At 48.2% G+C, this 11556-nt stretch overlaps 1 protein-coding gene across 1 annotated transcript in view; it reads right to left on the bottom strand.

Annotated features, from left to right (window-relative positions):
* Positions 1-4747: 4747 nt before the first annotated feature.
* Positions 4748-11556, bottom strand: part of LOC148140859 (cytochrome P450 2K1-like) — a 34151-nt gene continuing 27342 nt past the window's right edge. Inside the window, exons 8-10 of the mRNA XM_087979622.1 lie at positions 10317-10501; positions 7697-7838; positions 4748-5297 (exon numbers count right to left, since the gene is read on the bottom strand). Of these exons, the coding sequence (XP_087835748.1) occupies positions 5119-5297; positions 7697-7838; positions 10317-10501 (506 nt within the window). The 3' untranslated portion in view covers positions 4748-5118. The remainder of the gene's footprint in view (positions 5298-7696; positions 7839-10316; positions 10502-11556) is intronic.

Genomic DNA, 11556 nt, shown 5'->3' with positions numbered 1-11556 from the left:
TGGGGGGGAAGGCAGTTGGGAATGCAATAGGTCGATGAAGGGGAGGGTGACGGTGACAGAGTGGAGGGTGGGAAGGAAGATGGACAAGTACGATAGTTCAAGAGGGAGGTGCCGAGTTGGAAAGTTGGATCTGGAATTGGAGGGGAATTAAGGAAACTGGTGAAATCAACATTGATTCCGTGTGGTTGGAGGGTACCAAGGCAGAAGATGAGGCATTCTGCCTCCAGGCGTCGGGTGGCCAGAATTTGGTGGTGGAGGAGACCCAGGACTTGCAAATCCTTGCGGGAGTGGGAGGGGGAGTTGAAGTGGTTGACCACAGGGTGGAGGGGTTGTTTGGTGCAGGTATCCCAGAGATATTCCATGAAACGTTCCACAAATTGGCATTCTGTCTCCCCAATGTAAAGGAGACCGCATCGGGAGCAACGGACACAGTAGTGTGTGGAAGTGCAGGCAAATCTCTGTTGAATGTGGACGGATGTGGTGGATGCCAGGACATTGATTAAAGTTGAGCAGGAGATAGACAGATGTTTAATTAGTGATGGGTTGAAGGGATATGGAGAGTGGGCAGCAAAGTGGAGTTGAAGTCAAGATAAGTTCAGCCTTGGTCATATTCAATCAAGGGGTTCAATTGGTCAGTCCCATTCCCACTTCTTGTGTTCCTACATTGTTATGTCAGTGAGATGCCTTCAGCAATAGCAGGAGAAGGTGACATGGAAGGGAGAGAAAGACAGTGGAAATCTAGGGACAGCACTGAGGTGGTGTTTTAAAAAATTCTCAAGGTCAGGTTCGTAGGAGAGTAGTCTGACACAGAACAAACGACCAAGAGGCGAGTCTGCTGGAATATGAGCATTTTATTCCCCGCAGCGTCACCACAACCAGGTCTCATACTTACAACGGGTCTGGCTTATACTCACTCTACATGTTACCGGAACTGGGAGCCGTCAGTTCTCGTAGAGCGGTTGCCAACAACCCACGCTCGGCGGTTAAACGTAACCCCGGAGCAGACTCCCGGGTCTGGCTTATACTCACTCTACATGTTACCGGAACTGGGAGCCGTCAGTTCTCGTAGAGCGGTTGCCAACAACCCACGCTCGGCGGTTAAACGTAACCCCGGAGCAGACTCCTGGGTCTGGCTTATACTCACTCTACATGTTACCGGAACTGGGAGCCGTCAGTTCTCGTAGAGCGGTTGCCAACAACCCACGCTCGGCGGTTAAACGTAACCCCGGAGCAGACTCACCGAACTGGAGACTTTTCCAGCTGATATACTCTTTTCCAGATATAAACATTCATGTGAACAGCAGAGCAAGGCTAAAAAACACATTCCATTCTGGTTACATACAGATAAGAAGATTCACACGGGGAGGTGTGTAATAAGATTCACACGGGACTAAGCAACACCTCCATTCCGGTTAGATTCACACATGTATTGGGACATAATTTTTAACCCTTTCACCACATTCCACTGCTTGGCCCAATACATGTGTTACATTATGATTCACACATGTGTTGGGACATAATTTTACACCACATTCCACTGCTTGGCCCAATACATGTGTTACATTATGCTTAATTCAGTTCAATTCGTTTCAGTTAATTTCAGTTCAGTCAATTCAGTGTAGTTCAATTCAGCTCAGTTCAGGTCTGTTCAGTTCAATTCAATTGTGTTCAATTCAGTTCCGTCCATTTCAATTCAATTTAGCTCAGTTCCATTTTGTTCCGTTCAATTTGATTCACTTCAGTTCCATTCAGTTCAGTTCAGTTCAATCCCATTCAATTCTGTTAACTCCGCTTCAGCTTTTTGGACATGCCCACATCCTCCGCTGTACCCCAGGCAAGGGGTTCTTCGGCAGGACTGGGATCCTCTCAAGGGTGGACAGCAGCGACCCTGGGGTTCCTCCGGTCGCCCCCCACCATTTCTCAAACAAACTGCCACGTACATGCCCACATCCATGCCATCCCGGGACGGTCGGGACCTCCACAGTTTGTTCTTCTGGTTTCTTAGTCTTTTTCCAAAACATTGTTCTGTATCAAAATCTCTCCTCAATTGCGATTGACCCTGCTCGCAGCGCCAAAATGTTTTAAAAAATTCTCAAGGTCAGGTTCGTAGGAGAGTAGTCTGACACAGAACAAACGACCAAGAGGCGAGTCTGCTAGAATATGAGCATTTTATTCCCCGCAGCGTCGCCACAACCAGGTCTCATACTTACAACGGGTCTGGCTTATACTCACTCTACATGTTACCGGAACTGGGAGCCGTCAGTTCTCGTAGAGCGGTTGCCAACAACCCACGCTCGGCGGTTAAACGTAACCCCGGAGCAGACTCCCGGGTCTGGCTTATACTCACTCTACATGTTACCGGAACTGGGAGCCGTCAGTTCTCGTAGAGCGGTTGCCAACAACCCACGCTCGGCGGTTAAACGTAACCCCGGAGCAGACTCCTGGGTCTGGCTTATACTCACTCTACATGTTACCGGAACTGGGAGCCGTCAGTTCTCGTAGAGCGGTTGCCAACAACCCACGCTCGGCGGTTAAACGTAACCCCGGAGCAGACTCACCGAACTGGAGACTTTTCCAGCTGATATACTCTTTTCCAGATATAAACATTCATGTGAACAGCAGAGCAAGGCTAAAAAACACATTCCATTCTGGTTACATACAGATAAGAAGATTCACACGGGGAGGTGTGTAATAAGATTCACACGGGACTAAGCAACACCTCCATTCCGGTTAGATTCACACATGTATTGGGACATAATTTTTAACCCTTTCACCACAGGTGGCTCAGTGGTTAGCACAGCTGCCTCACAACGGCAGGGACCCGGATTCAATCCCACCCTCGGGCAACTGTCTGTGTGGAGTTTGCACATTCTCCTCGTGTCTGAGTGGGTTTCCTCCAGGTGCTCCAGTTTCCTCCCACAGTCCAAAGATGTGCAGCTTAGGTGGATTGCCCATTGTGTCCAGGGATGTGCAGGTTCGATGGATTGGCACAGTAAATTGCCCAGAGTGTTCAGGGCTGTGGGTCAGGGTGGATTGGCCTGTGTTAAATAGTCCACAGTATCCAGGGATGTGCAGGATGGTGCATTAGCCACGAGGAGGGCAGGGTTAGGGTTAAGGATGGGTGTGGGTAGGATGCTCTTTGGAGGGTTGGTGTGGACCTGTTGGGCCAAATGGCCTGTTCCCACACTGTGGGGATTCTATCTCTTCCCTAAATGCACAAAGATTAATCTTGGTCTGGTCCCGGAGACACTGTGAGTTGCGAGCAGAGATCTGTTTAAGCGACAGACCCAGGGATACAGAGGTGTTCAAAAAGGCACCATGAATTCTCTATCATGTGGCCTCTCAGTGTGATATACATGAGCCTGTGTAACAGAGGTAAAGTACAAACCTGCTCATCTCCATGCTCTGACTCAAAACAGCAAGCAACCAGCCACCAGTCCGGGCCCCACACTCTGGGCACTATTCATAGAGTAGAATCCTCACAGGACGGAAACAGGCCATTCAGCCCAACAAGTCCACACTGACCCTCTGAAGAGTAACCCACCCAGACCCATTCCCCACCCTATTACTCTACATTTACCCCTGACTAATGCATCTAACCACATCCCTGAACACTTTGGGGTAATTTAGCACAGCCAATCCAGCCTTACCTGCATATCTTTGGATAGTGGGAGGAAACCCACACAGACACGGGGAGACTGTGCAAATTCCACACAGACAATCGCCCGAGGCTGGGATCGAACCCGGGTCCTTGGCGCTGTGAGGCAGCAGTGCTAACCACAGGACCATCGTGCTGCAGACTCAGGGGTGTGTCTGCCCCAGGCTGGGACTGGCTCATATACAAAACAAGTAATGGCTCTATTTTGGTGTCCAATAAGAAACAATTTTCCTTTCCAGCTGTGACTCCTCAATTATTACAGAGAGCAAAATGGGCTGTCGCAGATTAACAATTCACTTCAGTATAGGAGTTGGAGGTCATGCTGTGGTTGTACAGGACCTTGGTTAGGGCCCTTTTGGAATACTGTGTTCAGTTCTGGTCTCCCTGCTATAGGAAGGATGTTGTGAAACTTGAAAGGGTTCAGAAAAGATTTACAAGGATGTTGCCAGGATTGGAGGATTTGAGCTACAGGGAGAGGCTGCATAGGCTGGGGCTGGTTTTACTGGAGTGTCGGAGGCTGAGGGGTGACCTTCTAGGGGTTTACAAAAACCGTGAAGGATATGGAGAGGGTGAACAGCCAATGTCATTTCCGCAAGGTAGGGAGTCTAAAACGCAAGGGGTTAGGTTTAATGTGAGAGGGGCAAGATTTAAAAGGGACTTGAGGGACAATTTTTTCACATAGAGACTGTTGAGTGTATGGAATGAGCTGCCAGAGGAAGTGGTGGAGGTTGGAACAATTACAACATTTAAAAGGCATCTGGATGGGTGTATGAATAGGAAGGGTTTGGAGGGATATTGACCAAGTGTGGGCAAAAGGTATTAGATTAGGTTGGGATATCTGGTCAGCATGGACAAGCTGGACTGAAGGGCCTGTTTCCGTGCTGTACATCTCTATGACTGCACGACTCTAATAGCGAACATGGTTAAACCATTCAGTTATTCATTTTAATCTGATAGTTTTCGCACAATTAGGTTTGTATGGAACTAGACCGACCAGTCTGACTAGGCTGTGTGAAACCTCCCAAACAAACAATTCAGAGAGAAATGTGAATTATTGCAAGATTCGGGAACATGGTTTAATCATTCAGTCATTGCAATGCATCAGTTCAAATAACTCAATGAATGTAATGCTCCAAAAAGCAAGGATTCTCCTCAAAATGAATCAGTCAGACAGGTTTGGAATGGGGTCTGAGTTAATTTGCAAAGAGCATTCAAACCCTCAATGAAATGCCTGCCTCCTTTTGTAATGGGAGAACATTCTCAGCCGATTCCCTGGAAACATTATCGTTACAGAAGTGAAGGTGGGACGATATAGATTTGTACGAAGAGTAAATGATTGTGTGTCACGTCACATAGAGACAGGGGAATCCGGTTCTGGTGCTGCCTCACACTTTGTGCTGCAGCTCCCACCTTTATAAAGCCAGCAGTGAAAGACCGACTGGGCCTGTCGCTGGGTCCCATCAGCGAGACACAGCACAAACCCGGTGGGGTTTCGGGTTGGACACTAAGCCGATTCTCGGGCTGGTGTCCAGGTCTGTCACGCCTGGTGGGGCCTGGAAGTGGAACTTCTGCAGCAGGGTGGTGAAGAACAGGAAAAGCTCCACTTTAGCCAGTGCCTCACCAGCGCACACCCTCCGACCTGAAAAAGAACAGGGGACGGTCAGTACCTCACCCACACACACACAGACACACACACACAATCGCACACACAAACAGGCAGACACACACACACATATACATAAACACACACACATACACACACAGACACACACATACATACACACAATATACACACACACAAAAACACACACATACACACACATATACACACACGCAGACATACACATACACACACAGACACACACAAACACGCATAGACACAGACACACACCAACACACACTCAGACCCACACTGACTCCCCCACACACACCCACCCACTCACACACACAGACACACACACACACACACACACAGTCTGTTCATAGACCGCCATCTTCCAAACCCCCATCGCTGAAACCATCCCAATGGTCACCAACTGCAAGAAATCTCATTCCCACAGTGTGTCTCTCTATCCCCGTACAGACAGAACTCGAACTGCTGGGAATACATTCGGCCCTTCATGCTCTTTGCTCATTCAATAAGAACCTGGCTGATCTGCTCCCTCCACCCCACCCTCCCAAACCTTCTCCATTCCTATCCATTTAGTTCGGATCCAATAGCCTGGTCCTGAATCTACTCAATGACTGAACATCCACAGACCCTCAGGGCAGGGAATTCCAAAGACACACCCCACTCTGAGTGAGAGAACATTGTCCTCTCCCCGTCCGAAATGGACACTCCTTTACTGTGAGGCTGTCCATTGAACAGAAATGATGGAGTTTAATTCAGATAAATGCGAGGTGCTGCATTTTGGGAAAGCAAATCTTAGCAGGACTTATACACTTAATAATAAGGTCCTAAGGAATGTTGCTGAACAAAGAGACCTTGGAGTGCAGGTTCATAACTCCTTGAAAGTGGAGTCGCAGGTAAATAGGATAGTGAAGAAGGCGTTTGTTATGCTTTCCTTTATTGGTCAGAGTATTGAGTACAGGAGTCGGGAGGTCATGTTGGTGCTGTACAGGACTTGGTGAGGCCACTGTTGGAATATTGCGTGCAATTCTGGTCTCCTTCCTATATGAAAGATGTTGTGGAACTTGAAAGGGCTCAGAAAAGATTTACAAGGATGTTGCCAGGGTTGGAGGATTTGAGCTATAGGGAGAGGCTGAACAGGCTGGGGCTGTTTTCCCTGGAGTGTTGGAGGCTGAGGGGTGACCTTATAGAGGTTTACAAATTTATGAGGGGCATGGATAAGGGAAATAGGCAAAGTCTTTTCCATGGGGTCAGGGAGTTCAGAACTAGAGGGCATAGGTTTAGGGTGAGAGGGGAAAGATATAAAAGGGACCTAAGGGGCAACCTTTTCACCCAGAGTGTGGTGCGTGTATAGAATGAGCTGCCAGATGATGTGGTGGAGGCTGGTACAATTGCAACATTTAAGAAGCATTTGGATGGGTATATGAATAGGAAGGGTTTAGAGGGATATGGGCCGGGTGCTGGCAGGTGGGACGAGATTGGATTGGGATACCTGGTCGGCATGGACGGGTTGGACCGAAGGGTCTGTTTCCATGCTGTACATCTCTTTGACTCTATGACACATCCCCTCTCCAGGACCTGAAGAATTATACTTATTTCAATGTCTTTAAGGAATAGAGCACCAAGACCCTGTTCCAGGAGTCAGCTCAGTGACTCTCTCTAAGGTAACTTTACCCTTCCTTGGGTGGAGAGACCAAAACTGTGACTGAGTGTGGTCCCACCAAACCCCGATGGGATCGCAGGACCTGTGCCACCTCCTGAGCTGAATTAGTTGACATTGCTGGTCATAGCCTTCGTATTTAACTTCCCTTTTCCTTATTCACTCATGGAACATGAACATCACTGGCTGGGCCCAGCACTTATTGCCCATTCCTGATTTGTCCCATTGGGAAGGTGGTGGTGAGCTGGCTTCTTGAAACACTACAGTCCCTCCGAGCCACTCACCATCCTGACCTTAAGACCACGAGAAATAAGAACTGGAGCAGACCATTCGGCCCCTTGAGACTGTTCTGCCATTCAATAGGATAATGGCTCATCCCACATTCTTCACATCCACTGGCCTGCCTTTTCCATCTCCCCATTCCTTCAGTGTCGCTGGCTCAGAATCGTGGAGTTCCCTCCGTAACAGCATTTGTCTCCAGCGCATGAACTGCAGTGGGTCAAGACACCAGCTCACCACCACCTTCTTAAGGGGCGACTTGGGAATGGGCAATAAATCCTGGGCCCAGCCAGTGACACCCACATACCGTGGATGAAGTAAGAGCCAAATGGGGGAGCTCAACCCATTGTGAAATTTTGGAGCTTGCTCCCAGTTCAAATCAGAGCTGGCTCTCCACAGTCAGTTGCCTCACTTCAGAAATGGGAATATTTTAGGAACGGAACACACGGCCCCTTTTACAACCGGTTACCTGCAGAGAAAGGCATGAAGGCGTCTCTCTTCACAAAATTCCCATCAGCATCCAGGAAGTGAGCCGGGTTAAACTGGTGGGGCTTTTCCCATTGGGTTTTATCGTACAGCACCGAGGTCAATAAAAGAATAACGTACGTTCCCTGAAAAACACGGAAAGTCGTTCTGAATGTGTTACTGTGCCTGTGTTTAATGGAGAGTGAGTCATGCAGGATGTGGAAAACCCAGTTTTCTCCCTGATCCTGTTAGTTTCACTAGATACCTCAGGTTATAACCGGCTCCACCTTATTGTCAAATGTAACGGCTCTTCCCCACTATTAAAGAAACTCAGTTCCTAAAATCCAAATTGCTGTTTGGCCTGCAGTGGGACATAATTACCTGCAGTGGAGGCTGGGTAGATTAGTGCACAGGGCCCTGCTGTTTGCTGACAGAAGGAACACGTACATAGATTGTGCCTGTTCAATTCAATAAAATAGGTGACTGCCTTTATCCAGTTCACTCTTCAGGGCAATCATAGTCAACCTGCCCAGTTTAAAACTTAAACAGAGCTTGGCAGTTAAGCGCCAGTCATCATTAACTGGTGCATTTGCTTTGACCTCTGCTAATCAGAGTCTACTGGCCAACCAATCAGCACTCTCCTCTCATTCATTAACAATAATGTTACCTGCCCCTCTTCCGCAGTTACGTTAGAGCCCGGGTGTCCTTGGAGAAGGAGCACGCGGTGTCGACCAATACTCTGGGGTTGTTCAGGGAGAGGTGGGCGCCGCAGGGAGTGGAGTGCATTGTTTCTCCCTCCAACTCTTTTTTGATTTAGTCCCTACCCTCCCCTTCACTGTTTTGATCACACAGCACTGCCCTTTGATGTGAAGGGCAGTACTTGTCACTGGCCACCCTATCCCCTTCCCCGACAGAAAAAAGAAAGAAAAGAAAAAAAACAATAATATTTCCCTTTTCATTGATGAGTGCAAAGTGTTTGTAACAGGATTGAGAGTCAGATGGCACATTTTAACCACATTTTGAAAAAAAGCATGTGTGAGGTGCGATTTGACGCATTTTAAAAAATACAAATGTGAGGTGAGATTTAAAATCAAACCTCTTCCCACAGTTAGTGACTGGGTTTGGAATGAAGTATGGTCAAGGCAGGGTCACATGAGGCATTCAGGAGAGCACTTGATGATTATTTCAATAGGACCAATGGCTTATGGGGGAAAGGCAGACGTTTGGTTCTGTCAAAATGCTAAAGAGAGCTAGTACAGATAAGATGGGAGAAATGGCCTCATTTTTCACCATTGAGGTTGTGTGATGGGAACCTTCGATGTGACTTTTTTATTAGCAATTCTCAACATTGAAATTTCCCCTTTTAATTTGTTTCCCTTCTAACTCAGTTCCTGTATTTATTCAGAAAGTACCATAATATTATTACCATGGTGACAATGTTCCAAGTAGAACCCTTCTTCAGGACTGGGGTGGGGGTGAGGGGAGCTGCAGATAAAGGTGGGGGGGGATGTGGGGGAGGGTTTTGGGTAGGAAGTGGGCCGGGTGGCAGGGAGCAGTGGAAGAGAGGGGGAGGGTCTGGGAAGGGAGGTTGTTTGAAATTGGAGAGCTCAATGTTGAGGCGGAGGATAATGGACATGTCAGAGAGGGTATGGGAAGGGGAATTGAAATAGGCGGTGGTTGGGAGGTCAGGTTGGCCAACTCCAACTAGACCCAACCCCAAGATCATCTCCCCCTCCCCACCCCTCTCTGCCCTCAGGAAAAAAACGCTCCCTTCAACAGTCCTTGATTTGTGCCACTTTCCCACCAACATCTCCCCATCACCCCACATCCAACCCATGGTACCTCCCCTGCAGCCGGAAAAGGTGCAAAACCTGCTGGTACACCACTTTCCTCACCTCCCTCCAGGGCCCCAAACAGTCCTTCCAGGTCAGACAGGGGTTCACCTGCCTCACTTCCAACCTAGTTTACTGTATCAGGTCCTCCCAATGTGGTCTTCTCTACACTGGGGAGGCCAAATGTAAACTTAAGGAACGGTTCACTGAACCTCTCAGCCGGGCCCACAGGGGCCGACCTGACCTCCCAGTCACTGTCCATTTTAATAACCCTTCCCACTCCCTCTCCAATATGATCATCCTCAACCTTTACCATTGCCAGACCACAAGTTGGAGGAACAACACCTCATCTTCTGCATGGGCAGCCTACGGCCAGGAGGACTCATCGTTGAGGTCTCCAATTTCAAATAACCTCCCTCTCCATCCCCTGACTCCCTTCCCAGCCCCTCCCCCTCCCTTCCATTCCTCTGATCGACCCTTCCTTCCGGCTACCAACTGGATACATTCCTCCCATCGACCAACCAGATCGTGCCCTCTCCCTGTGTTCACCTATTCCTACCTCACCACTCTGACCCCCCCTCCCCCACCCTATCCCCTCACCCCCACCCCCAGTCCTGAAGAAGGGTTACACCCAAAACACCCACTTCCCCACCTCCTGGTGCTGCCTGACTTGCTGTGTCCTTCCAGCCTCCTGTTTGTTTATTTTAGTTTCCAGTCTCTGCAGTTTCTTTTGTCTCGAACAATGCTCCAAGTGGCAGAAATTGTGAAAAGTAAGCCTTGTATCTCTGATACCTTTGGAAGGAAATACCCTCTGAAATGTGTGTCCTCGGTTGTCGAATGAGCAAGGTTCGGGACAATGTTGGCAAACCTCTGGATTTCGTGAATCACAGCCTCAGTGTAGGGCATGTGTCTCTGGTCTTCTGTCCTCGGGAATCGACCAGCTCCTATCACCCGATCAATTTCATCTTGAACTTTCCCTGAAACAGACAAAAAGGTAAAGATCTTTGGATGGAGGGTAACAGTTTACAGCAGACTGAACTGAAGTGGAGAACTTTGTGTTGTTGAGTGACACGGAATGGGCTCGATCAGTTCCATTGCCAGTACATTCCCCTCTCAATACTTTGCTTCATCAACTCTGACAGGCATAAACATCAAACTGCCCCAAACACACAGCTGATGTGATAACACCCACTGTGTGCTAACCTCCAAGGTAAATTTTTATTGTTCACTACTGAGGACAATTTGACAATCTATTTAAAATAATTCCATGCCATTATTCATATTTATTACCCTTGAGAAGGTACCGATTGAAAGTGCTGATTTGTCGAGTGTCATAATTTCCACAAACAAAGTGCTGGGCAGGAAACTCGGCAGGGGCAGGATGATCCCAGGAGGGACATTTTAGGGCCACCCCCAGAGTATTCCCCCCTCAACCTAGATCGAAAGTATAACAAATCAATCCAAGTGGCCTATCCCCTCTGCAGTGACCTGTTTATTGGGATAACTGTTCACCTCAACCTACATAAAGCCTTCTTGCCTTCAGTCCAATTGGGAATCAGACAGTGAGGTAATTATTTACCCAAGTGAATCAGACTGACAGAGGATCTGCCAATTCTGTTGGATTCCCGATGTCCCTGAGGGAGGCTTTGTCTCTCTGTCAGAGAGCGAGAGAGGTCTTGGATACAACTTGTTCGAGGCTTATCAATGCTCTGTCTCCACATTCCATGCTGTTGGTTCCCCTTGACCACAATGATCCACAAGATTGGAGTGTTCACTGTGCAGCTACTGGTGTGTTCACCTGGGCTTAAACTCAGGAAAATTGTGATAAATTTGATAATTCTCCGAACATCGATCCAGGAATGGAGCTCAGTGCTGGACTGCAAGGCTCCACCTAGTGGGATTGGTGTGTAGATGCAGGAGTATGACTGTGCCACACTGTCAACAGGTTATAGCTCTGCTCTCTTTCAAACCTGCACTCCCAGGTCTAGCACTTTCTCTGGTGTTTAATAAAGTTTTTGTGCTCCAATTCCAG

This window comes from Chiloscyllium plagiosum, unplaced genomic scaffold, assembly GCF_037043375.1.
Source record: "Chiloscyllium plagiosum isolate Xiang-an unplaced genomic scaffold, Cpla_swu_hap1 HiC_scaffold_35, whole genome shotgun sequence".
Classification (NCBI taxonomy): domain Eukaryota; kingdom Metazoa; phylum Chordata; class Chondrichthyes; order Orectolobiformes; family Hemiscylliidae; genus Chiloscyllium; species Chiloscyllium plagiosum.
Note: the sequence above shows the minus strand (reverse complement) of the source record. Positions and strands in the feature narration are given on the sequence as shown.